Source organism: Pimephales promelas, chromosome 3 (assembly GCF_988280905.1).
Source record: "Pimephales promelas chromosome 3, fPimPro1.hap1.1, whole genome shotgun sequence".
Taxonomy (NCBI): Eukaryota; Metazoa; Chordata; class Actinopteri; order Cypriniformes; family Leuciscidae; genus Pimephales; species Pimephales promelas.
The window spans coordinates 48,542,304-48,568,969 of record NC_142771.1 but is presented as its reverse complement, the minus strand read 5'-3'; the positions used below and the strand labels follow the sequence as shown (position 1 = coordinate 48,568,969).

Sequence of the window (26,666 nt, the reverse complement as noted above, 5' to 3'; positions counted from 1 at the left end):
CTCCACGGAGAAATCAGAAACGGTGCGTCGTCCCTGACGCAATGAAGAAAGAGCACGGGAGGCTTCGGGGCCATGAACGGAGCGGTCAAAGACACGCAGCATCTCCTCCCTAAAGCGTGAGTAATGACTCAGACATTCTCCCTCAGCGTTCCAGACCGCGGTTCCCCATTCGCGGGCCCTGCCCTTTAGAAGGGAGATTACGTAGGCGATGCGAGAGCGTTCTCTGTCGTAGGTCGTTGGCTGGAGAGAAAACACCACCTCGCATTGGGTCAGAAAAGGCAGACACTCCGTCGGTTCGCCGGCGTAACAAGGAGGATTATTTACCCGTGGTTCAGGTAACTCCGGGTTAACAGAGCGAGTAACCTCCAGACGGATTACATGAAGCTGCTGGGAAAGATCGGCTACTTGTGCTGATAAAGAGTCCACAGCGCGGCGAGCCGAGGTGAGCTCCTCGTCGTGCCTCCCCAGCAGTGCTCCCTGCATCTCCACGGCTGCTTGAATGGGATGATCGCCAGCCCGCTCCATCCTTGTGGTCGGATTATTCTGTCACAGATTCAGAGGAGTCCAGAGTAGGTTGCAGAAATAACTCAAAACTTTAATAAGAAAATTAATCACCGCCTCACAGGCTGAATAACAGAAAATGTCTTATCACAGAAGAGAACAGAAAGTAGCTCTGCAGATGGAGATAAGGGGCCTCAGCTGGCCACCCAGAGTGGTCGGGAGCTATGGAACTGGTACAGCGCTCCTGTAGTCAGACCCTCAGCTACTCTCCTCGGCGACTGCTGAGAGTAACACAGAAGCAGTATAGCACAGCGGTAGGCAATGATCCTCTCAGACACACAGGACCAGACTGGACAGGACAAAACAGGACTGGTGGAGAAATTACTCAAAGAAGTCAAACATCAGCGATCCAACATACGTTAGGGTCAAACAATAATCCGACAATTCAGACAAGAAAGAGAGGGCTAGAAGTAGCGTGGAGATGAGGAGAAGATAGAGAACAGGTGTGTAGTTGATGAGAATATGAGAAACAGCTGATGGTAATGAAAGGAGGAGAAAATAGAAGTGTAGGCGTGTGGAAAGAGAAGAAATGACGAAGTCTAACCGGCAGAGGGAGACAAAGGAAAGAAAACAGAAAGAAAGAACCAGACTCATGACAGATTAATTAGATTTATTAACACAAGGAAATAACAACAAAATCAATAACATTAATCAGTACACAATTTAAAACTACTTGCAATTTACCAGAATTTGATCCGTTTAGATCTCCTGTGGTAGGATGGATGTCATGTTAAGGAAAGGACGTGAAGAATAAAACCAATGACAGATTAAAATGTGTATGTATTTGAAAGGAATAGATGGAGCAACAGAATGGTGCAACATGAAAACAACGGATATGATATGAAATGATATGAATATGAAAATATGAAATGATTCAAGTTCAAAATTTCTATTTCTTTCTCTCTGCGGCCCATCTCTCCTTTTCCATGACATAGAATAATGAGGCTTGAAATTCCCTCCATGTCATTTCCTGTGCCATGCCTCTGTCTTTATATAAGGCGAGGACTTTAGGTGGGCAGTAAATGTATTTTCCTGCCACTCCTGGAAACCCTGTGTGAATATGTTTGCTGTTTGGGCCCTGCTTTAGTTCTGTGCGACAGAAACGGCACAACCTTCCCTGAGGTTGAGGGTCCGGGAGTTTCCTCTTCTTTTCAGCTTTGTCTTCCACTCTGCGCTTTGTTAATTGCATTTCACGCTGAAAGAAGTCAGTCTGTGCAAACTCTTCATAGGCCATTCTAGGATTTGTCAGTCCCTCCATAGAATAGGCTTTAAACACCTTTGTGGAGCAGTAGTGATATCTAACAGGCCCTTGTTGATAAAAGTGATGAATTGATGATCCGTCACTTTGGTAGCGGGATTTTGGCTGCCCACACGCAAGACATTTTTTCGTCTGTCTGGGTTTTTGTTGCTGCTCCTGCTGATGTAGCAATATGTCCTGTACTATTTTCTGTACATTCTCCTGTGTTAGTGGCTTCTCAGATGCTGGCTGTGAGATCGGATCTGCTGGATTCACAATGGCTGGTGGCAGTTCAACAACTGGAACATGGACTGTCTCACTTCCCTCAGTTAAACTTTGCCACAGTTTTTGTGTCTTCAAAAGTTTTTCTGGACTCGTGTTCAGTGATGAACTTGTGTTCACCTGTTTAGCCAGGTGTTTTATGTACTGTCTTATTTGGTATTTGGTTGTGGGATGAAGCAGACTGTTTGGATCTGTGGCAGACCGATGGACCATAGCTGCATATTCTTGATCCACAAGCTTCACCATGTCTTTCTGTCCATGGTATTTGTCCAAGAGGCTGTCGATAACCTCCTTCATTGATGATGTCCAGCGTTTGTGGTCCAAGACGAACACTCGTCCACCAGTCTTGATTGGTCCAGTGCGGGCACTCCTTGGTGAGGACTGCAAAGGCAGGGGTGGGGTACTAGAGGTTTCTGGTACAAAGAAAAAGTGAATTGTTATTTTACTCATTTTCTGAGAGTATGATTTTCTATTTAAAATGTTGGTCCTGGAAATTAATATTAACTTACCCATTTTAACTGGAGGTTCCATGCTTCCTTGGGACAACATCTGTACCTTATGGATTGCAGCAGGTTTAATTTGGGGGGACTGGGACACAGGCACAGTAGTGGGCTGTGTTGGGTCAGGGGGGAGAGACACAAGAACAGAAGTATCTTTCTTTTGCACCCTATGTTTGTTCCAATCAAGTTGAACTGGACGGCACTCTGGCTCTCTGTATTCAAGGCCAAACTTCTCTCCCGTGTCCCTGTCAGAGAGGTGCAGTACAGGGTACTTCTCTTTCCCAGTCACTCTCTTTGAAGCAGAGTTTAGCTCTGTTATCAGTACTGGATCAAACACAGGTGGGAGGATTACATCTGGCTGCTTAAGGTCCAGAAGCCTCTGGTAGTTCCACCGTGCCACCCCTGTCATTCCCTGGGCCTGGAACAATTCGCAGAACACATGAGTTCTAGTAATCCACTGGGCCTGGTGGAAATGATACCCCTCCTGTTGTGAGGTCCCTCTGACTGGAATCCATATGGGCACTTTTGCACCTTCACCAGGGACATGATTAAGCTGCAGAGTTCCCCCATACCTGTACAAGATTCCCTATGTGACCTCAGGGTCACTGAGGCACCCACGGAGAATGTGCACCCTCTGGATACGCCATGTCTTCAGCATGGAAGGTTTGAAGAGAGGCAAGTTGTTTGGGTCTGTGGTTAGGTGGAAATGCAGAAGAACTTTCTCCACTCTGTCGATCAGTTCTGTTGGCTGTGGAATTCTGGTCCTACAGTGCTCTCTGATGTGCTGTTTTGTAGGATTTGGTGGCTGAATTCCACAGAACTGATAAGCACCCCTGAGCTTCTGCAGGTCCTCCTGATCCACGACAGAAAAGGCAGCAGAGAGGAGCTGACAAAAGGTGCTGTAGAGGGGATGATGCTCTGAAGTGCACTCCCGTGTGAAACGCCTCATACAGTGAAACAAATCCAACTTGACCACAATGTTGGGGTTGTATTGTGTACGGGATGCACAGGTGTTCTCCAAAGGCCCAGCAGTGGCCTCAGTGATGATAGATTGTGTGGTACTCCAGGCATCCCAGTTGAGGTGCTCTCCGTGGTGAAGGTCAGGGATTTTGAATGGTGCACAGCAATCCCTGAACACAAGTAGACGGAAATGATTAGAAATACAAAAATTAGTCTTTGATAGGGATGTAACGATTCATTTACAATCGGTTGAAAAACAATAAAAATGTGATATTTTATGTCGGTTGAGATGTTATACAAATCCTGATACACATTTTAAACAGCAGGGATGTTTAATTTGTTGATTTCTACACAGCAAAAACTCCAGTGTTAAATTAACTCTCCTGGGAGTTTATTTGACTCCAGACTCAAGAGTGTTAAAGTGTTAAAATATGAGTGTTAAATTAACACTCAAGAGTGTTAAAGTTAATGAGCTAATTAAGTGATTAATTTAGTGATAATTGACCATCATTGAAGACACCTGATGATCACAGGCAGAATCGCTGAAGAAGAAAAATCTCATTTTCGAAGTCACCATAATGGTGATCATTATTTGCTTAGAGAAAAGGTGATCAGGTGCTGCTGATTATGGTTTGACATAACTCACTAAGCAAAATGATGTCCAAAAGATGTTTTTCAATGTCTTTGTTACAAAAGTCAGAGTTTGAAAAGACTTCCACTGAGGGGCCAGAATGAAAGTTTTTATGACGTCTTTTTTGACATGTTCTGGACATCTGAAAAAGACGTTAATGGATCCTTCGTGCAAGGTTAAAAACTAGTTCAAATGTGGCCATTCTCAACATTATTTATGGTCTATACTGGTTTATACTGTTTCTGGACCAAATAAACACTCTCAGGATGCATTAAATTAAAACTTATGTTTATTTTTTTTCCTTACATTGTTTAGATGGTGATATTTATTTCATTTTGAGTCACCATTGTGGTGATCAGTGTTTGCTTTAGTTGGGCTCTTGGTCCCAATAATTAGTATTCTAGCTTTTCTTTGGCTGTTGTAACTGTGTGTGTTTGAATAACACCATTGTTGTGACAGAGAAAGCCAAGAAAATTGGCTCTCATCAGCTCCTTGTCGGTTGTTGACGATGATGAAATCAATATAAAGTGGGCATTTAACGTTGTGTTTAGACTTTTGTGTTTGTATCTGGAGTTTATAACCACCAATCTTGTGGAACTGCATTATTTGGCCTAGTAGTTGGACAAAAAGCAAATTTACACAATGTTTTGAGAAAATGTTCCATCTAGTCACACACAGACATCAAGATTTTGCATATGATTCACAAAAATGGTGACAATAAATAAAAAAAATGCTTCATGCCGCAATGCATGATGGGTAGCTTTCATAGTACAAAACATCCTCGATTCCCAGGCTTTTTTGTTTTGGTTGTCACCGTCGTTGAGAATCATATGCAAAATCTTGATATCTGTGTGTGACTATGTGTTTCAATTTCTTTAAACATATTGTATGCAGTGGTCATTATAAAGTTACTGGTCCAAATAATGCAGTTCTACGAGATGAATAATTATAAATTTCAGATATAAAAACATAAGTTTAGATGATTTTGTCATCATCAGCAAGCATCTGAAGACATCTAATTTTTAATTTTCTTGGCTTTCTCTGCACAATCAATGGTGTTATGCAAACAGTTACAACAGCCAAAGAAAAGCTAAAGTAAGAAGAATTGGGACCAAGAGCCCAACTAAAGCAAACACTCATCACCACAATGGTGACTTAAAATGAAACAAATATCACCATCTAAACGATGTAAATAAACTAATTTATTTCAAATTGTAAATTGAATGCATCCTGAGAGTGTTTCTTCAGTCCAGAAACAGTTTAAATTGTCTAAATAAGACCATGAGTTATGTTGAAAACATGTTGAACTTGTTTTTAACCTTGTACGAAGGATCCATTAATGTCTATATCGGACGTGCAGAACACGTCACAAAAAGATGTCATGAAAACTTTCATTCCAGCCCCTCAGTGGATCAGCCCCATCAGACTTTTGTGACAAAAACAATATCTAAAGTATAAAATGTAAGGGTTGACAGACTGCCCCACTGAAGCAAACACTGATCTCCATAATGGTGACTTATAATTTTGATTTTTCACTTTCAGTGATTCTACTTGTTAACATCAGGTGTCTTCAATGTTGGTCAATCATTGCTCAATTAATCACTTAATTATCTCATTAACTTTAACACTGCTTCAGAGTTAATTTAACACTCTTGAGTGTGGAGTCATATAAACTCCCAGGAGAGTTAATTTAACACTGGAGTTTTTGCTGTGTATGGCATATTTTTCTAAATGTTTCTCTTATTTTTATCTTGCTAGTGTAATGATACAAATTATAACATTAATAATATTAAAATGTGAAACCCTGTCAATGTGTCACTAATTTTACTGTCTTTTTATTTCTGCTATTCCTCTGTGCAAGATGAGTGTGTCAGTTTTAAAAAGTAATGTGCAGCATTTTGTCAGAGGACAATAAAAGGACACTTTTTCATTTACAATTTGTCTAAAATCCCTTTTGTTTAAAAAAATCGTATCGTGAAACCAGTATTGTGATTCGTATCGCATCGTGAGTTGAGTGAATCGTTACATCCATACTTTTTGAGAGTCAAAAATGTCATGTATGTTAGTGATAGTGGAAGGAGATGCAAATATTTCTCACCTGTCTACCCAGTGGTAATTGGCCTTCTCCACCCCTGCAGAATTGTACCTCCTTGCTAACCCCTGGTGCATGGGTTCAAGGGACTTCTCGCTCTCAGACTGCACCATCACCCAGGAGGCAATCATCCAATTCTCATTCATAACCGCATAGCTCGACATGGTACCAGATGACAAGGTCACTTTTCGTGCCACCTTCCTGGTGTGGTCAGACCGCAAGACCTGTCCAAAAGTGCCCTGCAGTAGCTTAGTGATAGCCGGTTGTTGGCACCGGTACTCATCAATGAGGCAGTCAGTCAGGTAGTGAGCAGAGACAGAGACTCCACACCACCCATCTGCATCATCGTAGGCTCCAAAAGACTGTGGCATGTTGTCCTTCGTCACAAGGTGACCAAGAGTCGTCTGCCCGTAAACCCCAGCCTCAGCATCCCAGACGTTCTGTATGCTGTGAAGATATGCCAGGTGAGCTTGTTCATATTTAAAGGATTAGTTCACTTTTGAAAAAACTTTTGCTGATAATTTACTCACCCCCATGTCATCCAAGATGTCCATGTCTTTCTTTCCTCAGTCGAAAAGAAATTTAGGTTTTTGATGAAAACATTCCAGGATTTTTCTCCATATAATGGACTTCAATGGGAACCGGATGGTTCAGGTCCAAAAGATTAAGTGTTAATAACAGTTTCAGATGCAGCTTCAAATGTCTTTAAACGACACCAGACGATGAATAAGGGTCTTATCATGCGAAACGATCGGTTATTTCAATGCTTATTCCAAAAATGTAACTTTTCTAAGGACAAATGCTAGCCTTTCTCCATTCTGTGAGGCACGTTTGCAACGTCACGTAGTACGTTATTACGTTCAAAAGGTCACGGGCGACGTAGCCGGAAGTACAGAATCAAAATCGTCCGACATCGTTGTTTTACCGTTTAATTCCTTTTTTGTAAACGGCGTTTGAGTTAGTTTTCACATTCAACCTATGCGTTCAACTTGTAAACACTCTGACTCTGTACTTCTGGCTACGTCGCCCGTGACCTTTTGAACGTAATTACGTACTACGTGACGTTGCAAACGCGCCTCACAGAATGGAGAAAGGCTAGCATTTGTCCTTAGAAAAGTTACATTTTTGGAATAAGCATTGAAATAACCGATCGTTTCGCATGATAAGACCCTTATTCATCGTCTGGTGTCGTTTAAAGACATTTGAAGCTGCATCTGAAACTGTTATTAACACTATCTTTTGGACCTGAACCATCCGGTCCCCAGTGAAGTCCATTATATGGAGAAAAATCCTGGAATGTTTTCATCAAAAACCTAAATTTCTTTTCGAATGAGGAAAGAAAGACATGGACATCTTGGATGACATGGGGGTGAGTAAATTATCAGCAAAAGTTTTTTTAAAAGTGAACTACTCCTTTAAGGTGCATCAGCTCATTCACCTGGTTTGCCATGACTTGCCAGTGCGTCTCAGCTCATGAAGCACAGACTTACAAATGGCCTTCTTGTAAGTTAGGAATGCTGGCAGAATGTTTGTGAACCGTTTTGGCAGTTTCTCCGTCCACTGAGGACTATTAGCAAACCAGATCCTCTTGCACATCCTGCAGCGGAGACGTGATGCAAAGATGTAGTATTGTCCACTGGTGCCAACAATCACTCGAGGCCTACCCACACCGGCTGAGACTATATCTGGCTTTGGACAACCATGAAGACATGGGAGAATATAATTATTTCTCAGTCTCACCATGATGTCACTTTCTGGTTTCCAAATAAAAAATGGATGGAGCTGAAAGAAATTGCAGGATGGGAGCACTGACACAGTGTCAATGAGTTCTGGCTGTGGTGGGAGACGCAATAATGAAAGGGCGTTTCCTGGCTTGAGCATATGGTGGGACCCAGGCCACAGTCCCAGAGATTGGAGCTCTGTCTTCATCCACATTTTCTGATGATAAGAACAGGTCCAATGGCTTATATCCTGATCTGGTCTCTGTGCCGGTGGGGCAACAAAAGCAGAAGGCCCTGCTGTGGGAACAAGGAAAAACAAAAACATAATTGTTTTCCATTTATTCCAAACATATATTAACAAACATGTATTCATTACTTAAATTAGCTTTTTGTTTCTGCCTTACATTAATACAATATTAGCTAACTGTCATTTTTATATGTCAATTTCTGAAACGCATAACCGATAACATCACTTTGAATTGTAAAGAACTAGACGCTTGCATTTTCTGTAAAGCTGCTTTGAAACGACATGTATTGTGAAAAGTGCTATGCAAATAAATTTTAATTTAAATTGAACTTAGTATTTTTCACACAATGTATTATCACAGACAGGGCCGGCGCTAGCCATTTGGGTGCCCAAAGCACAAATGCTTGATGGTGCCCCCTTAACAACCCCCCCACCCACCCACCCACCCAAGGAATAACAACCATTCAGAATTTCTTAGATAGGTTCTCTTTACTTCCAAAATAACTGCTGCAAATACATACATTTACATTAACAATGGCACCAAATATGAAAAGAAATAAATAATAAAAAGGTTAAAATTATAAATACCAAAAACCACCACAATTACTAAAAACACATATTTGGAACTGGCTACAACTGCTGGTTGATGGTTCTTCCTCCTGGCCTTGAGTTGCTCCTTGCATGTATTTTAGCATTGACCCTGCATTCAGAAATACAAGACAAAAAATTCAGGGATTCTACTGAATCAATAACCATCATACAAAAATATTGCACACATTAGTCTTTTATATAATATAGGCCTATGTGTCACTGGAACATTTAAAATTCAAAACTCTATTCTACCTTTAAAAGAGGTCTGATGAGGCACAGTATAATAATTCTGTACATAATTTGTAGGGCTGGGAAAAGATGAATCGCGATTAATCGCATCCAAAATAAAAGTTTGTGTCTACATTAATGATATAGGCCTATGTGTGTGTACTCACTGTGTATAATTATTTTGTATATGTATTTAAGAAATATTTGTTATTTATATATAAAATATTTTAATTTATATATATATATATATATATAATATAAATTATCTATAAATATATACAGTATATACATGCAAATATTTCTTAATATATATATGTGCATATGTGTGTATATTATATATACAAAATAATTATACACAGTACTCATGTAGAAACTTTTATTTTGGATGTGATTACGCTTTTCCCAGCCCTAATAATTTGACAACTCCATATGAAAATATACAAACAGTGAGATTGTGTTTTTTTTTTTCTAATTGCAGTTTCACCAATAGATGTCGCCCTTGGGCCTTTGACCGCATTATCCGATAGAACAACAACGAAAAAACATATCTAAGCGATCTTCCTTTTCTTCTCAAACAAACTAACTGCATCTTAAACAGCCCAAGTAAAAAAAAAAAAATCCCAAGGAGAAACCCCCGGACCCCCGTTAAAATAAAAAATTCTACATGCAGGGCAAAGCCCTGGATCATTTGCACAACTAGCGACGCCCCTCTGGACATGCATACACGAAGCAAGGGTGCCTACAAAACTAACACTTTTATTTAAAACATTGTCTTACCTGCAAACGAGTATCATCCCACTGTCTCTTCTTTTTCCTTTTTTCCGCCCCTGACTCTTTCGAGGCCAATGTCTGATGTCGATCAGGTGTCTGCCAAATTTGACACACTGATTGAGGAACAGACCACTGCGAGGTGGGGAAGGGGGGGCACCAGAGGGAGAGTGGCACAGGAGATTCACCTTTTTCTCCACTAATTTGGTCTAGGCCTATATTACTTTTGTATTGCTGTTGTATATTAACATGCTTTATACATATTGTATTTGTTATTTATACTAGTAGCCTATTGTGATGATTTTTCACCACCCAGATTTTTTGGTGCCCCCCCAAGCACTTGGTGCCCTACGCGCAGTGCGTGATGTGCGTGTGCGGAGCGCCGGCCCTGATCACAGATTGCATAATAAATGAAAACATATTTTGGCCATAGTAACATCTTTAGAGTAGCTGTGAGATAAAAACATCTTACTGTGTGGTGTATCAGATGTACGAGGGGCTGGTCTGAGTGTCGATGGGACAACACCAACAGAATGAACACCTGAGAGAACAAGAATAAAATAGAGAAAGTAGATTAGTGCAATGCCATCAGGGATGGGCAGTATTTCAGCATGCATTTAAAATATGTATTTGAAATATAAAATACTATTTTATATCTTCTGCTAACTCAAGATCAGTGTACTCAAGTGTTCCTTATCTTTTATCTCTTATGCAACCCATGAAGCGTAACCTCACTAGCTGTTCTTAGCGATCACTCAAGGACGTGTCTGTTTGAGGTTGTCGAGCATTGGTGGTTCAGTGGTAGAATTCTCGCCTGCCACGCGGGAGACCCGGGTCCGATTCCCGGCCAATGCAGAAAGTTAGTTCAGAAGTCCCAGCGGTCTGGTTCTTTAAAGCTTTTGTATGTAACTTCTGCCAACTCAAGATCAACAAGTGTTCCTTTTCTTTTATCTCTTATGCAACCCATGAAGCGTAACCTCACTAGCTGTTCTTAGCGATCACTCAAGGACGTGTCTGTTCGGGGTTGTCGAGCATTGGTGGTTCAGTGGTAGAATTCTCACCTGCCACGCGAGAGACCCGGGTCCGATTCCCGGCCAATGCAAAAAGTTAATTTTGAAGTCCCAGCGGTCTGGTTCTTTAAAGCTTTGCTATGTAACTTCTGCTAACTCAAGATCAACAAGTGTTCCTAATCTTCCATCTCTTATGCAGCCAATAAAGCATAACCTCCCTACCTGTTCTTAGCGATCACTCAAGGACATGTCTGTTTGAGGTTGTCGAGCATTGGTGGTTCAGTGGTAGAATTCTCGCCTGCCACGCGGGAGACCCGGGTCCGATTCCCGGCCAATGCAGAAAGTTAGTTCAGAAGTCCCAGCGGGCTGGTTCTTTAAAGCTTTTGTATGTAACTTCTGCTAACTCAAGATCAACAAGTGTTCCTTATCTTTTATCTCTTATGCAACCCATGAAGCATAACCTCACTAGCTGTTCTTAGCGATCACTCAAGGACATGTCTGTTTGGGGTTGTCGAGCATTGGTGGTTCAGTGGTAGAATTCTCGCCTGCCACGCGGGAGACCCGGGTCCGATTCCTGGTCAATGCAAAAAGTTAGTTTTGAAGTCCCAGCGGGCTGGTTCTTTAAAGCTATTGTATGTAACTTCTGCTAACTCAAATCAACAAGTGTTCCTTTTCTTTTATCTCTTATGCAACCCATGAAGCGTAACCTCACTAGCTGTTCTTAGCGATCACTCAAGGACGTGTCTATTTGGGGTTGTCGAGCATTGGTGGTTCAGTGGTAGAATTCTCACCTGCCACGCGAGAGACCCGGTTCCGATTCCCGGCCAATGCAAAAAGTTAATTTTGAAGTCCCAGCGGGCTGGTTCTTTAAAGCTATTGTATGTAACTTCTGCTAACTCAAGATCAACAAGTGTTCCTAATCTTCCATCTCTTATGCAACCAATAAAGCATAACCTCCCTAGCTGTTCTTAGCGATCACTCAAGGACGTGTCTGTTTGAGGTTGTCGAGCATTGGTGGTTCAGTGGTAGAATTCTCGCCTGGGAGACCCGGGTCCGATTCCCGACCAATGCAGAAAGTTAGTTCAGAAGTCCCAGAGTCTGGTTCTTTAAAGCTTTGCTATGTAACTTCTGCTAACTCAAGAACAACAAGTGTTCCTTACTTTTTATCTCTTATGCAACCCATGAAGCGTAACCTCACTAGCTGTTCTTAGCGATCACTCAAGGACGTGTCTGTTTGAGGTTGTCGAGCATTGGTGGTTCAGTGGTAGAATTCTCGCCTGGGAGACCCGGGTCCGATTCCCGGCCAATGCAGAAAGTTAATTCAGAAGTCCCAGCAGTCTGGTTCTTTAAAACTTTGCTATGTAACTTCTGCTAACTCAAGATCAACAAGTGTTCCTTATCTTTTATCTCTTATGCAACCAATAAAGCATAACCTCCCTACCTGTTCTTAGCGATCACTCAAGGACGTGTCTGTTTGAGGTTGTCGAGCATTGGTGGTTCAGTGGTAGAATTCTCGCCTGCCACGCGGGAGACCCGGGTCCGATTCCCGGCCAATGCAGAAAGTTAGTTCAGAAGTCCCAGCGGTCTGGTTCTTTAAAGCTTTTGTATGTAACTTCTGCTAACTCAAATCAACAAGTGTTCCTTTTCTTTTATCTCTTATGCAACCCATGAAGCGTAACCTCCCTACCTGTTCTTAGCGATCACTCAAGGACATGTCTGTTTGAGGTTGTCGAGCATTGGTGGTTCAGTGGTAGAATTCTCGCCTGCCACGCGGGAGACCCGGGTCCGATTCCCGACCAATGCAGAAAGTTAGTTCAGAAGTCCCAGCAGTCTGGTTCTTTAAAGATGAACTGAACTGAAAAATATCGACGTTAAAAACGTGTTGTTTATGACAATTAAAAGTAAATTACACTAAACATTTTTAAAATATATATATATTAATATAGCTTTTTTAAGCAACGCAAAATTGCGCTTGTTAGCGCTGGCAGTTCCGATGACGTCACTGGCATGGTAGGACCCGCGGAGCGCCATAGACAACAGCTGTAGGTCCTGTATACACAGACGAAAATGAGCACTTTTAACGGCATGGATTACGCATTTGAGCCCGTTAGGGACATGCCGGTAGTGTCTGACTACCACCACATGGAGGACGATCAGTTTCAGGCTTCACTTGCAGTACAGGATCGATTGGAGAAAAAGTGACTGCGGGCGCGAGCGCTGTGGAGCATAGACACTGCACGGAGACGATCTGTTGCAGAGAGGTCAACATGGACATTTATTGATCGGCGAAAAATGCATCACCATGCACCGTTCATTTCGGATGCTGTTCGGTGAGAGAAACGTGTTGAAGGAGGCTATGCTGTCTCTAATGGATGTCCGAGCTGAGACGCGAGCGCCCCATCAGTAGCAGGGTATTTTACGAATAGGCGACTAGGCTGGGCTAACTTGTTACACTTTTCTCAGATTGTTTAGATTAACAGCGTACTGGCAGTTCACTCTATGGGCGAGGGTGCATTTAGGAAGGAGAATCCCATCCTTTACCGTGAACTATACATCAGGGATCTTTTCCCCCTCACCCGAATATCAAGGATTCGAGTAACGTTAACGTGATGCGTTGAACTTGTAACTTGTGTAAATAAAACATTTCAGACGTTTCATGTACTCATTGGCGAAAGTACACATCTCTAAATAGTGTGTCGCTAAAAAATCTGTTTCCTCAGCCATGTCAGCGAGCCTCAGATTGTCTACAAGCTACGGCTGTTCTGCTGGTGCGGGTAGGCAACGGAATGGCTTACCATGCCAGTGACGTAGTCGAATGTTGAAATCCAACATGGCGGCGCCCGTGTAACAAAAACAACACTTTCAATGTACCATTTTATCCCTTTTAACAAATTCTGCCATTTTAAAAATTGTACCAATGAGAATAAATAAAATACATCTGTTATATCACCTTTTCTCAAATTTCAGTTCAGTTCATCTTTAAAGCTTTGCTATGTAACTTCTGCTAACTCGAGAACAAGAAGTGTTCCTTATTTTTGATCTCTTATGCAACCAATAAAGCATAACCTCCCTACCTGTTCTTAGCGATCACTCAAGGACGTGTCTGTTTGAGGTTGTCGAGCATTGGTGGTTCAGTGGTAGAATTCTCGCCTGCCACGCGGGAGACCCGGGTCCGATTCCTGGCCAATGCAGAAAGTTAGTTCAGAAGTCCCAGCGGTCTGGTTATTTAAAGCTTTTGTATGTAACTTCTGCTAACTCAAATCAACAAGTGTTCCTTTTCTTTTATCTCTTATGCAACCAATAAAGCTTAACCTCCCTACCTGTTCTTAGCGATCACTCAAGGACATGTCTGTTTGAGGTTGTCGAGCATTGGTGGTTCAGTGGTAGAATTCTCGCTTCCCAAGCGGGAGACCCGGGTCCGATTCCCGGCCAATGCAAAAAGATAATTTTGAAGTCCCAGCGGGCTGGTTCTTTAAAGCTTTTGTATGTAACTTCTGCTAACTCAAGATCAACAAGTGTTCCTAATCTTCCATCTCTTATGCAACCAATAAAGAATAACCTCCCTACCTGTTCTTAGCGATCACTCAAGGACGTGTCTGTTTGAGGTTGTCGAGCATTGGTGGTTCAGTGGTAGAATTCTCGCCTGCCACGCGGGAGACCCGGGTCCGATTCCCGGCCAATGCAAAAAGATTATTTTGAAGTCCCAGCGGGCTGGTTCTTTAAAGCTTTTGTATGTAACTTCTGCTAACTCAAGATCAACAAGTGTTCCTAATCTTCCATCTCTTATGCAACCAATAAAGCATAACCTCCCTACCTGTTCTTAGCGATCACTCAAGGACGTGTCTGTTTGAGGTTGTCGAGCATTGGTGGTTCAGTGGTAGAATTCTCGCCTGCCACGCGGGAGACCCTGGTCAGACTCCCGGCCAATGCAAAAAGATTATTTTGAAGTCCCAGCGGGCTGGTTCTTTAAAGCTTTTGTATGTAACTTCTGCTAACTCAAATCAACAAGTGTTCCTTTTCTTTTATCTCTTATGCAACCCATGAAGTGTAACCTCACTAGCTGTTCTTAGCGATCACTCAAGGACGTGTCTGTTTGGGGTTGTCGAGCATTGGTGGTTCAGTGGTAGAATTCTCACCTGCCACGCGAGAGACCCGGGTCCGATTCCCGGCCAATGCAAAAAGTTAGTTTTGAAGTCCCAGCGGGCTGGTTCTTTAAAGCTGTTGTATGTAACTTCTGCTAACTCAAGATCAACAAGTGTTCCTAATCTTCCATCTCTTATGCAACCAATAAAGCATAACCTTCCTACCTGTTCTTAGCGATCACTCAAGGACGTGTCTGTTTGAGGTTGTCGAGCATTGGTGGTTCAGTGGTAGAATTCTCGCCTGGGAGACCCGGGTCCGATTCCCGGCCAATGCAGAAAGTTAGTTCAGAAGTCCCAGCGGTCTGGTTCTTTAAAGCTTTTGTATGTAACTTCTGCTAACTCAAGAACAACAAGTGTTCCTTATTTTTTATCTCTTATGCAACCCATGAAGCGTAACCTCACTAGCTGTTCTTAGCGATCACTCAAGGACGTGTCTGTTTGGGGTTGTCGAGCATTGGTGGTTCAGTGGTAGAATTCTCGCCTCCCACGCGGGAGACCCGGGTCCGATTCCCGGCCAATGCAAAAAGATAATTTTGAAGTCCCAGCGGTCTGGTTCTTTAAAGCTTTTGTATGGAACTTCTGCTAACTCAAGATCAACAAGTGTTCCTTATTTTTTATCTCTTATGCAACCCATGAAGCGTAACCTCACTAGCTGTTCTTAGCGATCAAGGACATGTCTGTTTGAGTTTGTCGAGCATTGGTGGTTCAGTGGTAGAATTCTCGCCTGCCACGCGGGAGACCCGGGTCCGATTCCCGGCCAATGAAGAAAGTTAGTTCAGAAGTCCCAGCGGTCTGGTTCTTTAAAGCTTTTGTATGTAACTTCTGCTAACTCAAGATCAACAAGTGTTCCTTATCTTCCATCTCTTATGCAACTAATAAAGCATAACCTCCCTACCTGTTCTTAGCGATCACTCAATGACATGTCGGTTTGAGGTTGTCGACCATTGGTGGTTCAGTGGTAGAATTCTCGCCTGCCACTAGGGAGACCCGGGTCCGATTCCCGGCCAATGAAAAAAGATAATTTTGAAGTCCCAGCGGTCTGGTTCTTTAAAGCTTTGCTATGTAACTTCTGCTAACTCAAGATCAACAAGTGTTCCTTATCTTCCATCTCTTATACAACCAATAAAGTGTAACCTCACTAGCTGTTCTTAGCGATCAAGGACATGTCTGTTTGAGGTTGTCGAGCATTGGTGGTTCAGTGGTAGAATTCTCGCCTGCCACGCGGGAGACCCGGGTCCGATTCCCGGCCAATGAAGAAAGTTAGTTCAGAAGTCCCAGCGGTCTGGTTCTTTAAAGCTTTTGTATGTAACTTCTGCTAACTCAAGATCAACAAGTGTTCCTTATCTTCCATCTCTTATGCAACTAATAAAGCATAACCTCCCTACCTGTTCTTAGCGATCACTCAATGACATGTCGGTTTGAGGTTGTCGACCATTGGTGGTTCAGTGGTAGTATTCTCGCCTGCCACTAGGGAGACCCGGGTCCGATTCCCGGCCAATGAAAAAAGATAATTTTGAAGTCCCAGCGGTCTGGTTCTTTAAAGCTTTGCTATGTAACTTCTGCTAACTCAAGATCAACAAGTGTTCCTTATCTTCCATCTCTTATACAACCAATAAAGTGTAACCTCACTAGCTGTTCTTAGCGATCACTCAAGGACATGTCTGTTTGAGGTTGTCGAGCATTGGTGGTTCAGTGGTAGAATTCTCGCCTGCCACGCGGGAGACCCGGGTCCGATTCCCGGCCAATGCAGAAAGTTAGTTCAGAAGTCCCAGCGGTCTGGTTCTTTAAAGCTTTTGTATGTAACTTCTGCTAACTCAAGATCAACAAGTGTTCCTTATCTTTTATCTCTTATGCAACCATGAAGCGTAACCTCACTAGCTGTTCTTAGCGATCACTCAAGGACATGTCTGTTTGAGGTTGTCGAGCATTGGAGGTTCAGTGGTAGAATTCTCGCCTGCCACGCAGGAGACCCGGGTCCGATTCCCGGCCAATGCAGAAAGTTAGTTCAGAAGTCCCAGCGGTCTGGTTCTTTAAAGCTTTGCTATGTAACTTCTGCTAACTCAAGATCAACAAGTGTTCCTTATCTTTTATCTCTTATGCAACCCATGAAGCGTAACCTCACTAGCTGTTCTTAGCGATCACTCAAGGACGTGTCTGTTTGGGGTTGTCGAGCATTGGTGGTTCAGTGGTAGAATTCTCGCCTGCCACGCGGGAGACCCGGGTCCGATTCCCGGCCAATGCAGAAAGTCAGTTCAGAAGTCCCAGCGGTCTGGTTCTTTAAAGCTTTGCTATGTAACTTCTGCTAACTCAAGATCAACAGGTGTTCCTTATCTTCCATCTCTTATGCAACCAATAAAGCATAACCTCCCTACCTGTTCTTAGCGATCACTCAAGGACGTGTTTGCTTGTGGTTGTCGAGCATTGGTGGTTCAGTGGTAGAATTCTCGCCTGCCACGCAGGAGACCCGGGTCCGATTCCCGGCCAATGCAAAAAGATAATTTTGAAGTCCCAGCGGTCTGGTTCTTTAAAGCTTTTGTATGTAACTTCTGCTAACTCAAGATCAACAAGTGGTCCTTATCTTCTATCTCTTATGCAACCAATAAAGCATAACCTCCCTACCTGTTCTTAGCGATCACTCAAGGACATGTCTGTTTGAGGTTGTCGAGCATTGGTGGTTCAGTGGTAGAATTCTCGCCTGCCACGCGGGAGACACTGGTCCGATTCCCGGCCAATGCAGGAAGTTAGTTCAGAAGTCCCAGTGGTCTGGTTCTTTAAAGCTTTTGTATGTATCTTCTGCTAACTCAAGATCAACAAGTGTTCCTTATCTTCTATCTCTTATGCAACCAATAAAGCGTAACCTCCCTACCTGTTCTTAGCGATCACTCAAGGACATGTCTGTTTGAGGTTGTCGAGCATTGGTGGTTCAGTGGTAGAATTCTCGCCTGCCACGCGGGAGACCCGGGTCCGATTCCCGGCCAATGCAGAAAGTTAGTTCAGAAGTCCCAGCGGTCTGGTTGTTTAAAGCTTTTGTACGTAACTTCTGCTAACTCAAGATCAACAAGTGGTCCTTATCTTCCATCTCTTATGCAACCAATAAAGCATAACCTCCCTACCTGTTCTTAGCGATCACTCAAGGACATGTCTGTTTGAGGTAGTCGAGCATTGGTGGTTCAGTGGTAGAATTCTCGCCTGCCACGCGGGAGACCCGGGTCCGATTCCCGGCCAATGCAAAAAGATAATTTTGAAGTCCCAGCGGTCTGGTTCTTTAAAGCTTTTGTATGGAACTTCTGCTAACTCAAGATCAACAAGTGTTCCTTATCTTTTATCTCTTATGCAACCCATGAAGCGTAACCTCACTAGCTGTTCTTAGCGATCACTCAAGGACATGTCTGTTTGAGGTTGTCGAGCATTGGTGGTTCAGTGGTAGAATTCTCGCCTGCCACGCGGGAGACCCGGGTCCGATTCCCGGCCAATGCAGAAAGTTAGTTCAGAAGTCCCAGCGGTCTGGTTCTTTAAAGCTTTTGTATGTAACTTCTGCTAACTCAAGATCAACAAGTGTTCCTTATCTTTTATCTCTTATGCAACCCATGAAGCGTAACCTCACTAGCTGTTCTTAGCGATCACTCAAGGACATGTCTGTTTGAGGTTGTCGATCATTGGTGGTTCAGTGGTAGAATTCTCGCCTGCCACGCGGGAGACCCGGGTCCGATTCCCGGCCAATGCAGAAAGTTAGTTCAGAAGTCCCAGCGGTCTGGTTCTTTAAAGCTTTTGTATGTAACTTCTGCTAACTCAAGATCAACAAGTGTTCCTTATCTTTTATCTCTTATGCAACCCATGAAGCGTAACCTCACTAGCTGTTCTTAGCGATCACTCAAGGACATGTCTGTTTGAGGTTGTCGAGCATTGGTGGTTCAGTGGTAGAATTCTCGCCTGCCACGCAGGAGATCCGGGTCCGATTCCCGGCCAATGCAGAAATTTAGTTCAGAAGTCCCAGCGGTCTGGTTCTTTAAAGCTTTTGTATGTAACTTCTGCTAACTCAAGATCAACAAGTGTTCCTTATCTTTTATCTCTTATGCAACCCATGAAGCGTAACCTCACTAGCTGTTCTTAGCGATCACTCAAGGACGTGTCTGTTTGAGGTTGTCGAGCATTGGTGGTTCAGTGGTAGAATTCTCGCCTGCCACGCGGGAGACCCGGGTCCGATTCCCGGCCAATGCAGAAAGTTAGTTCAGAAGTCCCAGCGGTCTGGTTCTTTAAAGCTTTTGTATGGAACTTCTGCTAACTCAAGATCAACAAGTGTTCCTTATCTTCTATCTCTTATGCAACCAATAAAGCATAACCTCCCTACCTGTTCTTAGCGATCACTCAAGGACATGTCTGTTTGAGGTAGTCGAGCATTGGTGGTTCAGTGGTAGAATTCTCGCCTGCCACGCGGAAGACCCGGGTCCAATTCCCGGCCAATGCAGAAAGTTAGTTCAGAAGTCCCAGCGGTCTGGTTCTTTAAAGCTTTTGTATGGAACTTCTGCTAACTCAAGATCAACAAGTGTTCCTTATCTTCTATCTCTTATGCAACCAATAAAGCATAACCTCCCTACCTGTTCTTAGCGATCACTCAAGGACATGTCTGTTTGAGGTTGTCGAGCATTGGTGGTTCAGTGGTAGAATTCTCGTCTGCCACGCGGGAGACCCGGGTCCGATTCCCGGCCAATGCAAAAAGATAATTTTGAAGTCCCAGCGGTCTGGTTCTTTAAAGCTTTTGTATGGAACTTCTGCTGCTCAAGATCAACAAGTGTTCCTTATCTTTTATCTCTTATGCAACCCATGAAGCGTAACCTCACTAGCTGTTCTTAGCGATCACTCAAGGACATGTCTGTTTGAGGTAGTCGAGCATTGGTGGTTCAGTGGTAGAATTCTCGCCTGCCACGCGGGAGACCCGGGTCCGATTCCCGGCCAATGCAAAAAGATAATTTTGAAGTCCCAGCGGTCTGGTTCTTTAAAGCTTTTGTATGGAACTTCTGCTAACTCAAGATCAACAAGTGTTCCTTATCTTTTATCTCTTATGCAACCCATGAAGCGTAACCTCACTAGCTGTTCTTAGCGATCACTCAAGGACATTTCTGTTTGAGGTAGTCGAGCATTGGTGGTTCAGTGGTAGAATTCTCGCCTGCCACGCGGGAGACCCGGGTCCGATTCCCGGCCAATGCAGAAAGTTAGTTCAGAAGTCCCAGCGGTCTGGTTCTTTAAAGCTTTTGTATGGAACTTCTGCTAACTCAAGATCAACAAGTGTTCCTTATCTTTTATCTCTTATGCAACCCATGAAGCGTAACCTCACTAGCTGTTCTTAGCGATCACTCAAGGACATTTCTGTTTGAGGTTGTCGAGCATTGGTGGTTCAGTGGTAGAATTCTCGCCTGCCACGCGGGAGACCCGGGTCCGATTCCCGGCCAATGCAGAAAGTTAGTTCAGAAGTCCCAGCGGTCTGGTTCTTTAAAGCTTTTGTATGTAACTTCTGCTAACTCAAGATCAACAAGTGTTCCTTATCTTTTATCTCTTATGCAACCCATGAAGCGTAACCTCCCTACCTGTTCTTAGCGATCACTCAAGGACATGTCTGTTTGAGGTTGTCGAGCATTGGTGGTTCAGTGGTAGAATTCTCGCCTGCCACGCGGGAGACCCGGGTCCGATTCCCGGCCAATGCAGAAAGTTAGTTCAGAAGTCCCAGCGGTCTGGTTCTTTAAAGCTTTTGTACGTAACTTCTGCTAACTCAAGATCAACAAGTGGTCCTTATCTTCCATCTCTTATGCAACCAATAAAGCATAACCTCCCTACCTGTTCTTAGCGATCACTCAAGGACATGTCTGTTTGAGGTAGTCGAGCATTGGTGGTTCAGTGGTAGAATTCTCGCCTGCCACGCGGGAGACCCGGGTCCGATTCCCGGCCAATGCAGAAAGTTAGTTCAGAAGTCCCAGCGGTCTGGTTCTTTAAAGCTTTTGTATGTAACTTCTGCTAACTCAAGATCAACAAGTGTTCCTTATCTTTTATCTCTTATGCAACCCATGAAGCGTAACCTCACTAGCTGTTCTTAGCGATCACTCAAGGACATGTCTGTTTGAGGTTGTCGAGCATTGGTGGTTCAGTGGTAGAATTCTCGCCTGCCACGCGGGAGATCCGGGTCCGATTCCCGGCCAATGCAGAAATTTAGTTCAGAAGTCCCAGCGGTCTGGTTCTTTAAAGCTTTTGTATGTAACTTCTGCTAACTCAAGATCAACAAATGTTCCTTATCTTTTATCTCTTATGCAACCCATGAAGCGTAACCTCACTAGCTGTTCTTAGCGATCACTCAAGGACGTGTCTGTTTGAGGTTGTCGAGCATTGGTGGTTCAGTGGTAGAATTCTCGCCTGCCACGCGGGAGACCCGGGTCCGATTCCCGGCCAATGCAAAAAGATAATTTTGAAGTCCCAGCGGTCTGGTTCTTTAAAGCTTTTGTACGTAACTTCTGCTAACTCAAGATCAACAAGTGGTCCTTATCTTCCATCTCTTATGCAACCAATAAAGCATAACCTCCCTACCTGTTCTTAGCGATCACTCAAGGACATGTCTGTTTGAGGTAGTCGAGCATTGGTGGTTCAGTGGTAGAATTCTCGCCTGCCACGCGGGAGACCCGGGTCCGATTCCCGGCCAATGCAAAAAGATAATTTTGAAGTCCCAGCGGTCTGGTTCTTTAAAGCTTTTGTATGGAACTTCTGCTAACTCAAGATCAACAAGTGTTCCTTATCTTTTATCTCTTATGCAACCCATGAAGCGTAACCTCACTAGCTGTTCTTAGCGATCACTCAAGCACATGTCTGTTTGAGGTTGTCGAGCATTGGTGGTTCAGTGGTAGAATTCTCGCCTGCCACGCGGGAGACCCGGGTCCGATTCCCGGTCAATGCAGAAAGTTAGTTCAGAAGTCCCAGCGGTCTGGTTCTTTAAAGCTTTTGTATGTAACTTCTGCTAACTCAAGATCAACAAGTGTTCCTTATCTTTTATCTCTTATGCAACCCATGAAGCGTAACCTCACTAGCTGTTCTTAGCGATCACTCAAGGACATGTCTGTTTGAGGTTGTCGAGCATTGGTGGTTCAGTGGTAGAATTCTCGCCTGCCACGCGGGAGACCCGGGTCCGATTCCCGGCCAATGCAAAAAGATAATTTTGAAGTCCCAGCGGTCTGGTTTTTTAAAGCTTTTGTATGGAACTTCTGCTAACTCAAGATCAGCAAGTGTTCCTTATCTTTTATCTCTTATGCAACCCATGAAGCGTAACCTCACTAGCTGTTCTTAGCGATCACTCAAGCACATGTCTGTTTGAGGTAGTCGAGCATTGGTGGTTCAGTGGTAGAATTCTCGCCTGCCACGCGGGAGACCCGGGTCCGATTCCCGGCCAATGCAGAAAGTTAGTTCAGAAGTCCCAGCGGTCTGGTTCTTTAAAGCTTTTGTATGTAACTTCTGCTAACTCAAGATCTACAAGTGTTCCTTATCTTTTATCTCTTATGCAACCCATGAAGCGTAACCTCACTAGCTGTTCTTAGCGATCACTGAAGGACATGTCTGTTTGAGGTTGTCGAGCATTGGTGGTTCAGTGGTAGAATTCTCGCCTGCCACGCGGGAGACCCGGGTCCGATTCCCGGCCAATGCAAAAAGATAATTTTGAAGTCCCAGCGGTCTGGTTTTTTAAAGCTTTTGTATGGAACTTCTGCTAACTCAAGATCAACAAGTGTTCCTTATCTTTTATCTCTTATGCAACCCATGAAGCGTAACCTCACTAGCTGTTCTTAGCGATCACTCAAGGACATGTCTGTTTGAGGTAGTCGAGCATTGGTGGTTCAGTGGTAGAATTCTCGCCTGCCACGCGGGAGACCCGGGTCCGATTCCCGGCCAATGCAAAAAGATAATTTTGAAGTCCCAGCGGTCTGGTTTTTTAAAGCTTTTGTATGGAACTTCTGCTAACTCAAGATCAACAAGTGTTCCTTATCTTTTATCTCTTATGCAACCCATGAAGCGTAACCTCACTAGCTGTTCTTAGCGATCACTCAAGCACATGTCTGTTTGAGGTAGTCGAGCATTGGTGGTTCAGTGGTAGAATTCTCGCCTGCCACACGGGAGACCCGGGTCCGATTCCCGGCCAATGCAGAAAGTTAGTTCAGAAGTCCCAGCGGTCTGGTTCTTTAAAGCTTTTGTATGTAACTTCTGCTAACTCAAGATCAACAAGTGTTCCTTATCTTCCATCTCTTATGCAACCAATAAAGCATAACCTCCCTACCTGTTCTTAGCGATCACTCAAAGACATGTCTGTTTGAGGTAGTCGAGCATTGGTGGTTCAGTGGTAGAATTCTCGCCTGCCACGCGGGAGACCCGGGTCCGATTCCCGGCCAATGCAAAAAGATAATTTTGAAGTCCCAGCGGTCTGGTTTTTTAAAGCTTTTGTATGGAACTTCTGCTAACTCAAGATCAACATGTGTTCCTTATCTTTTATCTCTTATGCAACCCATGAAGCGTAACCTCACTAGCTGTTCTTAGCGATCACTCAAGGACATGTCTGTTTGAGGTAGTCGAGCATTGGTGGTTCAGTGGTAGAATTCTCGCCTGCCACGCGGGAGACCCGGGTCCGATTCCCGGCCAATGCAAAAAGATAATTTTGAAGTCCCAGCGGTCTGGTTTTTTAAAGCTTTTGTATGGAACTTCTGCTAACTCAAGATCAACATGTGTTCCTTATCTTTTATCTCTTATGCAACCCATGAAGCGTAACCTCACTAGCTGTTCTTAGCGATCACTCAAGGACATGTCTGTTTGAGGTTGTCGAGCATTGGTGGTTCAGTGGTAGAATTCTCGCCTGCCACGCGGGAGACCCGGGTCCGATTCCCGGCCAATGCAGAAAGTTAGTTCAGAAGTCCCAGCGGTCTGGTTCTTTAAAGCTTTTGTATGTAACTTCTGCTAACTCAAGATCAACAAGTGTTCCTTATCTTCCATCTCTTATGCAACCAATAAAGCATAACCTCCCTACCTGTTCTTAGCGATCACTCAAAGACATGTCTGTTTGAGGTAGTCGAGCATTGGTGGTTCAGTGGTAGAATTCTCGCCTGCCACGCGGGAGACCCGGGTCCGATTCCCGGCCAATGCAAAAAGATAATTTTGAAGTCCCAGCGGTCTGGTTTTTTAAAGCTTTTGTATGTAACTTCTGCTAACTCAAGATCAACAAGTGTTCCTTATCTTCCATCTCTTATGCAACCAATAAAGCATAACCTCCCTACCTGTTCTTAGCGATCACTCAAGGACATGTCTGTTTGAGGTTGTCGAGCATTGGTGGTTCAGTGGTAGAATTCTCGCCTGCCACGCGGGAGACCCGGGTCCGATTCCCGGCCAATGCAAAAAGATAATTTTGAAGTCCCAGCGGTCTGGTTCTTTAAAGCTTTTGTATGGAACTTCTGCTACCTCAAGATCAACAAGTGTTCCTTGTCTTCTATCTCTTATGCAACCAATAAAGCATAACCTCCCTACCTGTTCTTAGCGATCACTCAATGACATGTCTGTTTGAGGTTGTCGAGCATTGGTGGTTCAGTGGTAGAATTCTCGCCTGCCACGCGGGAGACCCGGGTCCGATTCCCGGCCAATGCAGAAAGTTAGTTCAGAAGTCCCAGCGGTCTGGTTCTTTAAAGCTTTTGTATGTAACTTCTGCTAACTCAAGATCAACAAGTGTTCCTTATCTTCCATCTCTTATGCAACCAATAAAGCATAACCTCCCTACCTGTTCTTAGCGATCACTCAAAGACATGTCTGTTTGAGGTAGTCGAGCATTGGTGGTTCAGTGGTAGAATTCTCGCCTGCCACGCGGGAGACCCGGGTCCGATTCCCGGCCAATGCAAAAAGATAATTTTGAAGTCCCAGCGGTCTGGTTTTTTAAAGCTTTTGTATGTAACTTCTGCTAACTCAAGATCAACAAGTGTTCCTTATCTTCCATCTCTTATGCAACCAATAAAGCATAACCTCCCTACCTGTTCTTAGCGATCACTCAAGGACATGTCTGTTTGAGGTTGTCGAGCATTGGTGGTTCAGTGGTAGAATTCTCGCCTGCCACGCGGGAGACCCGGGTCCGATTCCCGGCCAATGCAAAAAGATAATTTTGAAGTCCCAGCGGTCTGGTTCTTTAAAGCTTTTGTATGGAACTTCTGCTAACTCAAGATCAACAAGTGTTCCTTGTCTTCTATCTCTTATGCAACCAATAAAGCATAACCTCCCTACCTGTTCTTAGCGATCACTCAATGACATGTCTGTTTGAGGTTGTCGAGCATTGGTGGTTCAGTGGTAGAATTCTCGCCTGCCACACGGGAGACCCGGGTCCGATTCCCGGCCAATGCAGAAAGTTAGTTCAGAAGTCCCAGCGGTCTGGTTCTTTAAAGCTTTTGTATGTAACTTCTGCTAACTCAAGATCAACAAGTGTTCCTTATCTTCCATCTCTTATGCAACCAATAAAGCATAACCTCCCTACCTGTTCTTAGCGATCACTCAAAGACATGTCTGTTTGAGGTAGTCGAGCATTGGTGGTTCAGTGGTAGAATTCTCGCCTGCCACGCGGGAGACCCGGGTCCGAATCCCGGCCAATGCAAAAAGATAATTTTGAAGTCCCAGCGGTCTGGTTTTTTAAAGCTTTTGTATGGAACTTCTGCTAACTCAAGATCAACATGTGTTCCTTATCTTTTATCTCTTATGCAACCCATGAAGCGTAACCTCACTAGCTGTTCTTAGCGATCACTCAAGGACATGTCTGTTTGAGGTAGTCGAGCATTGGTGGTTCAGTGGTAGAATTCTCGCCTGCCACGCGGGAGACCCGGGTCCGATTCCCGGCCAATGCAAAAAGATAATTTTGAAGTCCCAGCGGTCTGGTTTTTTAAAGCTTTTGTATGGAACTTCTGCTAACTCAAGATCAACAAGTGTTCCTTATCTTCTATCTCTTATGCAACCAATAAAGCATAACCTCCCTACCTGTTCTTAGCGATCACTCAATGACATGTCTGTTTGAGGTAGTCGAGCATTGGTGGTTCAGTGGTAGAATTCTCGCCTGCCACGCGGGAGACCCGGGTCCGATTCCCGGCCAATGCAAAAAGATAATTTTGAAGTCCCAGCGGTCTGGTTTTTTAAAGCTTTTGTATGGAACTTCTGCTAACTCAAGATCAACATGTGTTCCTTATCTTTTATCTCTTATGCAACCCATGAAGCGTAACCTCACTAGCTGTTCTTAGCGATCACTCAAGGACATGTCTGTTTGAGGTTGTCGAGCATTGGTGGTTCAGTGGTAGAATTCTCGCCTGCCACGCGGGAGACCCGGGTCCGATTCCCGGCCAATGCAGAAAGTTAGTTCAGAAGTCCCAGCGGTCTGGTTCTTTAAAGCTTTTGTATGTAACTTCTGCTAACTCAAGATCAACAAGTGTTCCTTATCTTCCATCTCTTATGCAACCAATAAAGCATAACCTCCCTACCTGTTCTTAGCGATCACTCAAGGACATGTCTGTTTGAGGTTGTCGAGCATTGGTGGTTCAGTGGTAGAATTCTCGCCTGCCACGCGGGAGACCCGGGTCCGATTCCCGGCCAATGCAGAAAGTTAGTTCAGAAGTCCCAGCGGTCTGGTTCTTTAAAGCTTTTGTATGTAACTTCTGCCAACTCAA

The 26,666-nt window shown here is 44.0% G+C and overlaps 2 protein-coding genes and 54 non-coding genes across 56 annotated transcripts; 54 read left to right on the top strand and 2 right to left on the bottom strand.

The window, feature by feature from the left end:
- Positions 1-1,240: 1,240 nt before the first annotated feature.
- On the bottom strand, positions 1,241-3,410 carry LOC148995402 (uncharacterized). The gene is made up of 2 exons (XM_089128965.1): positions 2,590-3,410; positions 1,241-2,493 (listed from the first exon to the last, which is right to left on the bottom strand). Exons 1-2 carry the CDS (start codon positions 2,987-2,989, stop codon positions 1,451-1,453), a joined length of 1,443 nt encoding a protein of 480 aa, XP_088985091.1. The 5' UTR covers positions 2,990-3,410; the 3' UTR covers positions 1,241-1,450.
- LOC148995401 (uncharacterized) lies at positions 3,162-6,742 on the bottom strand (the record flags this gene model as incomplete). The annotated part of the gene is made up of 2 exons (XM_089128069.1): positions 3,162-3,710; positions 6,270-6,742. Coding segments are annotated over 2 exons (1,017 nt in total), but the record flags the coding sequence as incomplete, so codon positions are not given.
- A 3,860-nt stretch (positions 6,743-10,602) lies between these two features.
- On the top strand, positions 10,603-10,673 carry trnag-gcc (transfer RNA glycine (anticodon GCC)). Its single transcript has one exon. It is a non-coding gene; the product is annotated as a tRNA-Gly (tRNA).
- A 176-nt stretch (positions 10,674-10,849) lies between these two features.
- trnag-gcc (transfer RNA glycine (anticodon GCC)) lies at positions 10,850-10,920 on the top strand. Its single transcript has one exon. It is a non-coding gene; the product is annotated as a tRNA-Gly (tRNA).
- A 176-nt stretch (positions 10,921-11,096) lies between these two features.
- Positions 11,097-11,167, top strand: trnag-gcc (transfer RNA glycine (anticodon GCC)). The gene has a single exon. It is a non-coding gene; the product is annotated as a tRNA-Gly (tRNA).
- Positions 11,168-11,343: 176 nt separating this feature from the next.
- On the top strand, positions 11,344-11,414 carry trnag-gcc (transfer RNA glycine (anticodon GCC)). The gene has a single exon. It is a non-coding gene; the product is annotated as a tRNA-Gly (tRNA).
- Positions 11,415-11,589: 175 nt separating this feature from the next.
- Positions 11,590-11,660, top strand: trnag-gcc (transfer RNA glycine (anticodon GCC)). Its single transcript has one exon. It is a non-coding gene; the product is annotated as a tRNA-Gly (tRNA).
- A 655-nt stretch (positions 11,661-12,315) lies between these two features.
- trnag-gcc (transfer RNA glycine (anticodon GCC)) lies at positions 12,316-12,386 on the top strand. The gene has a single exon. It is a non-coding gene; the product is annotated as a tRNA-Gly (tRNA).
- A 175-nt stretch (positions 12,387-12,561) lies between these two features.
- trnag-gcc (transfer RNA glycine (anticodon GCC)) lies at positions 12,562-12,632 on the top strand. The gene has a single exon. It is a non-coding gene; the product is annotated as a tRNA-Gly (tRNA).
- Positions 12,633-13,948: 1,316 nt separating this feature from the next.
- Positions 13,949-14,019, top strand: trnag-gcc (transfer RNA glycine (anticodon GCC)). The gene has a single exon. It is a non-coding gene; the product is annotated as a tRNA-Gly (tRNA).
- A 175-nt stretch (positions 14,020-14,194) lies between these two features.
- On the top strand, positions 14,195-14,265 carry trnag-ccc (transfer RNA glycine (anticodon CCC)). Its single transcript has one exon. It is a non-coding gene; the product is annotated as a tRNA-Gly (tRNA).
- A 176-nt stretch (positions 14,266-14,441) lies between these two features.
- Positions 14,442-14,512, top strand: trnag-gcc (transfer RNA glycine (anticodon GCC)). The gene has a single exon. It is a non-coding gene; the product is annotated as a tRNA-Gly (tRNA).
- Positions 14,513-14,934: 422 nt separating this feature from the next.
- On the top strand, positions 14,935-15,005 carry trnag-gcc (transfer RNA glycine (anticodon GCC)). The gene has a single exon. It is a non-coding gene; the product is annotated as a tRNA-Gly (tRNA).
- A 416-nt stretch (positions 15,006-15,421) lies between these two features.
- Positions 15,422-15,492, top strand: trnag-ccc (transfer RNA glycine (anticodon CCC)). Its single transcript has one exon. It is a non-coding gene; the product is annotated as a tRNA-Gly (tRNA).
- A 172-nt stretch (positions 15,493-15,664) lies between these two features.
- Positions 15,665-15,735, top strand: trnag-gcc (transfer RNA glycine (anticodon GCC)). Its single transcript has one exon. It is a non-coding gene; the product is annotated as a tRNA-Gly (tRNA).
- Positions 15,736-16,154: 419 nt separating this feature from the next.
- Positions 16,155-16,225, top strand: trnag-gcc (transfer RNA glycine (anticodon GCC)). Its single transcript has one exon. It is a non-coding gene; the product is annotated as a tRNA-Gly (tRNA).
- Positions 16,226-16,648: 423 nt separating this feature from the next.
- trnag-gcc (transfer RNA glycine (anticodon GCC)) lies at positions 16,649-16,719 on the top strand. Its single transcript has one exon. It is a non-coding gene; the product is annotated as a tRNA-Gly (tRNA).
- A 175-nt stretch (positions 16,720-16,894) lies between these two features.
- trnag-gcc (transfer RNA glycine (anticodon GCC)) lies at positions 16,895-16,965 on the top strand. The gene has a single exon. It is a non-coding gene; the product is annotated as a tRNA-Gly (tRNA).
- A 176-nt stretch (positions 16,966-17,141) lies between these two features.
- trnag-gcc (transfer RNA glycine (anticodon GCC)) lies at positions 17,142-17,212 on the top strand. Its single transcript has one exon. It is a non-coding gene; the product is annotated as a tRNA-Gly (tRNA).
- A 176-nt stretch (positions 17,213-17,388) lies between these two features.
- trnag-gcc (transfer RNA glycine (anticodon GCC)) lies at positions 17,389-17,459 on the top strand. The gene has a single exon. It is a non-coding gene; the product is annotated as a tRNA-Gly (tRNA).
- Positions 17,460-17,882: 423 nt separating this feature from the next.
- On the top strand, positions 17,883-17,953 carry trnag-gcc (transfer RNA glycine (anticodon GCC)). The gene has a single exon. It is a non-coding gene; the product is annotated as a tRNA-Gly (tRNA).
- Positions 17,954-18,129: 176 nt separating this feature from the next.
- trnag-gcc (transfer RNA glycine (anticodon GCC)) lies at positions 18,130-18,200 on the top strand. The gene has a single exon. It is a non-coding gene; the product is annotated as a tRNA-Gly (tRNA).
- Positions 18,201-18,376: 176 nt separating this feature from the next.
- On the top strand, positions 18,377-18,447 carry trnag-gcc (transfer RNA glycine (anticodon GCC)). The gene has a single exon. It is a non-coding gene; the product is annotated as a tRNA-Gly (tRNA).
- Positions 18,448-18,623: 176 nt separating this feature from the next.
- trnag-gcc (transfer RNA glycine (anticodon GCC)) lies at positions 18,624-18,694 on the top strand. The gene has a single exon. It is a non-coding gene; the product is annotated as a tRNA-Gly (tRNA).
- Positions 18,695-18,870: 176 nt separating this feature from the next.
- On the top strand, positions 18,871-18,941 carry trnag-gcc (transfer RNA glycine (anticodon GCC)). Its single transcript has one exon. It is a non-coding gene; the product is annotated as a tRNA-Gly (tRNA).
- Positions 18,942-19,117: 176 nt separating this feature from the next.
- On the top strand, positions 19,118-19,188 carry trnag-gcc (transfer RNA glycine (anticodon GCC)). Its single transcript has one exon. It is a non-coding gene; the product is annotated as a tRNA-Gly (tRNA).
- A 176-nt stretch (positions 19,189-19,364) lies between these two features.
- On the top strand, positions 19,365-19,435 carry trnag-gcc (transfer RNA glycine (anticodon GCC)). Its single transcript has one exon. It is a non-coding gene; the product is annotated as a tRNA-Gly (tRNA).
- Positions 19,436-19,611: 176 nt separating this feature from the next.
- Positions 19,612-19,682, top strand: trnag-gcc (transfer RNA glycine (anticodon GCC)). Its single transcript has one exon. It is a non-coding gene; the product is annotated as a tRNA-Gly (tRNA).
- A 175-nt stretch (positions 19,683-19,857) lies between these two features.
- On the top strand, positions 19,858-19,928 carry trnag-gcc (transfer RNA glycine (anticodon GCC)). Its single transcript has one exon. It is a non-coding gene; the product is annotated as a tRNA-Gly (tRNA).
- A 176-nt stretch (positions 19,929-20,104) lies between these two features.
- Positions 20,105-20,175, top strand: trnag-gcc (transfer RNA glycine (anticodon GCC)). The gene has a single exon. It is a non-coding gene; the product is annotated as a tRNA-Gly (tRNA).
- Positions 20,176-20,351: 176 nt separating this feature from the next.
- On the top strand, positions 20,352-20,422 carry trnag-gcc (transfer RNA glycine (anticodon GCC)). Its single transcript has one exon. It is a non-coding gene; the product is annotated as a tRNA-Gly (tRNA).
- Positions 20,423-20,598: 176 nt separating this feature from the next.
- trnag-gcc (transfer RNA glycine (anticodon GCC)) lies at positions 20,599-20,669 on the top strand. Its single transcript has one exon. It is a non-coding gene; the product is annotated as a tRNA-Gly (tRNA).
- Positions 20,670-20,845: 176 nt separating this feature from the next.
- On the top strand, positions 20,846-20,916 carry trnag-gcc (transfer RNA glycine (anticodon GCC)). The gene has a single exon. It is a non-coding gene; the product is annotated as a tRNA-Gly (tRNA).
- Positions 20,917-21,092: 176 nt separating this feature from the next.
- On the top strand, positions 21,093-21,163 carry trnag-gcc (transfer RNA glycine (anticodon GCC)). Its single transcript has one exon. It is a non-coding gene; the product is annotated as a tRNA-Gly (tRNA).
- A 176-nt stretch (positions 21,164-21,339) lies between these two features.
- On the top strand, positions 21,340-21,410 carry trnag-gcc (transfer RNA glycine (anticodon GCC)). The gene has a single exon. It is a non-coding gene; the product is annotated as a tRNA-Gly (tRNA).
- A 176-nt stretch (positions 21,411-21,586) lies between these two features.
- Positions 21,587-21,657, top strand: trnag-gcc (transfer RNA glycine (anticodon GCC)). Its single transcript has one exon. It is a non-coding gene; the product is annotated as a tRNA-Gly (tRNA).
- Positions 21,658-21,833: 176 nt separating this feature from the next.
- trnag-gcc (transfer RNA glycine (anticodon GCC)) lies at positions 21,834-21,904 on the top strand. Its single transcript has one exon. It is a non-coding gene; the product is annotated as a tRNA-Gly (tRNA).
- Positions 21,905-22,080: 176 nt separating this feature from the next.
- Positions 22,081-22,151, top strand: trnag-gcc (transfer RNA glycine (anticodon GCC)). The gene has a single exon. It is a non-coding gene; the product is annotated as a tRNA-Gly (tRNA).
- A 176-nt stretch (positions 22,152-22,327) lies between these two features.
- trnag-gcc (transfer RNA glycine (anticodon GCC)) lies at positions 22,328-22,398 on the top strand. Its single transcript has one exon. It is a non-coding gene; the product is annotated as a tRNA-Gly (tRNA).
- Positions 22,399-22,574: 176 nt separating this feature from the next.
- On the top strand, positions 22,575-22,645 carry trnag-gcc (transfer RNA glycine (anticodon GCC)). The gene has a single exon. It is a non-coding gene; the product is annotated as a tRNA-Gly (tRNA).
- Positions 22,646-22,821: 176 nt separating this feature from the next.
- Positions 22,822-22,892, top strand: trnag-gcc (transfer RNA glycine (anticodon GCC)). Its single transcript has one exon. It is a non-coding gene; the product is annotated as a tRNA-Gly (tRNA).
- A 176-nt stretch (positions 22,893-23,068) lies between these two features.
- trnag-gcc (transfer RNA glycine (anticodon GCC)) lies at positions 23,069-23,139 on the top strand. The gene has a single exon. It is a non-coding gene; the product is annotated as a tRNA-Gly (tRNA).
- Positions 23,140-23,315: 176 nt separating this feature from the next.
- Positions 23,316-23,386, top strand: trnag-gcc (transfer RNA glycine (anticodon GCC)). Its single transcript has one exon. It is a non-coding gene; the product is annotated as a tRNA-Gly (tRNA).
- Positions 23,387-23,562: 176 nt separating this feature from the next.
- trnag-gcc (transfer RNA glycine (anticodon GCC)) lies at positions 23,563-23,633 on the top strand. The gene has a single exon. It is a non-coding gene; the product is annotated as a tRNA-Gly (tRNA).
- Positions 23,634-23,809: 176 nt separating this feature from the next.
- trnag-gcc (transfer RNA glycine (anticodon GCC)) lies at positions 23,810-23,880 on the top strand. Its single transcript has one exon. It is a non-coding gene; the product is annotated as a tRNA-Gly (tRNA).
- Positions 23,881-24,056: 176 nt separating this feature from the next.
- On the top strand, positions 24,057-24,127 carry trnag-gcc (transfer RNA glycine (anticodon GCC)). Its single transcript has one exon. It is a non-coding gene; the product is annotated as a tRNA-Gly (tRNA).
- A 176-nt stretch (positions 24,128-24,303) lies between these two features.
- On the top strand, positions 24,304-24,374 carry trnag-gcc (transfer RNA glycine (anticodon GCC)). Its single transcript has one exon. It is a non-coding gene; the product is annotated as a tRNA-Gly (tRNA).
- Positions 24,375-24,550: 176 nt separating this feature from the next.
- On the top strand, positions 24,551-24,621 carry trnag-gcc (transfer RNA glycine (anticodon GCC)). The gene has a single exon. It is a non-coding gene; the product is annotated as a tRNA-Gly (tRNA).
- A 176-nt stretch (positions 24,622-24,797) lies between these two features.
- On the top strand, positions 24,798-24,868 carry trnag-gcc (transfer RNA glycine (anticodon GCC)). Its single transcript has one exon. It is a non-coding gene; the product is annotated as a tRNA-Gly (tRNA).
- A 176-nt stretch (positions 24,869-25,044) lies between these two features.
- Positions 25,045-25,115, top strand: trnag-gcc (transfer RNA glycine (anticodon GCC)). The gene has a single exon. It is a non-coding gene; the product is annotated as a tRNA-Gly (tRNA).
- Positions 25,116-25,291: 176 nt separating this feature from the next.
- Positions 25,292-25,362, top strand: trnag-gcc (transfer RNA glycine (anticodon GCC)). Its single transcript has one exon. It is a non-coding gene; the product is annotated as a tRNA-Gly (tRNA).
- Positions 25,363-25,538: 176 nt separating this feature from the next.
- Positions 25,539-25,609, top strand: trnag-gcc (transfer RNA glycine (anticodon GCC)). The gene has a single exon. It is a non-coding gene; the product is annotated as a tRNA-Gly (tRNA).
- A 176-nt stretch (positions 25,610-25,785) lies between these two features.
- Positions 25,786-25,856, top strand: trnag-gcc (transfer RNA glycine (anticodon GCC)). Its single transcript has one exon. It is a non-coding gene; the product is annotated as a tRNA-Gly (tRNA).
- A 176-nt stretch (positions 25,857-26,032) lies between these two features.
- On the top strand, positions 26,033-26,103 carry trnag-gcc (transfer RNA glycine (anticodon GCC)). The gene has a single exon. It is a non-coding gene; the product is annotated as a tRNA-Gly (tRNA).
- A 176-nt stretch (positions 26,104-26,279) lies between these two features.
- trnag-gcc (transfer RNA glycine (anticodon GCC)) lies at positions 26,280-26,350 on the top strand. Its single transcript has one exon. It is a non-coding gene; the product is annotated as a tRNA-Gly (tRNA).
- A 176-nt stretch (positions 26,351-26,526) lies between these two features.
- trnag-gcc (transfer RNA glycine (anticodon GCC)) lies at positions 26,527-26,597 on the top strand. Its single transcript has one exon. It is a non-coding gene; the product is annotated as a tRNA-Gly (tRNA).
- The last annotated feature ends 69 nt before the right edge of the window (positions 26,598-26,666 follow it).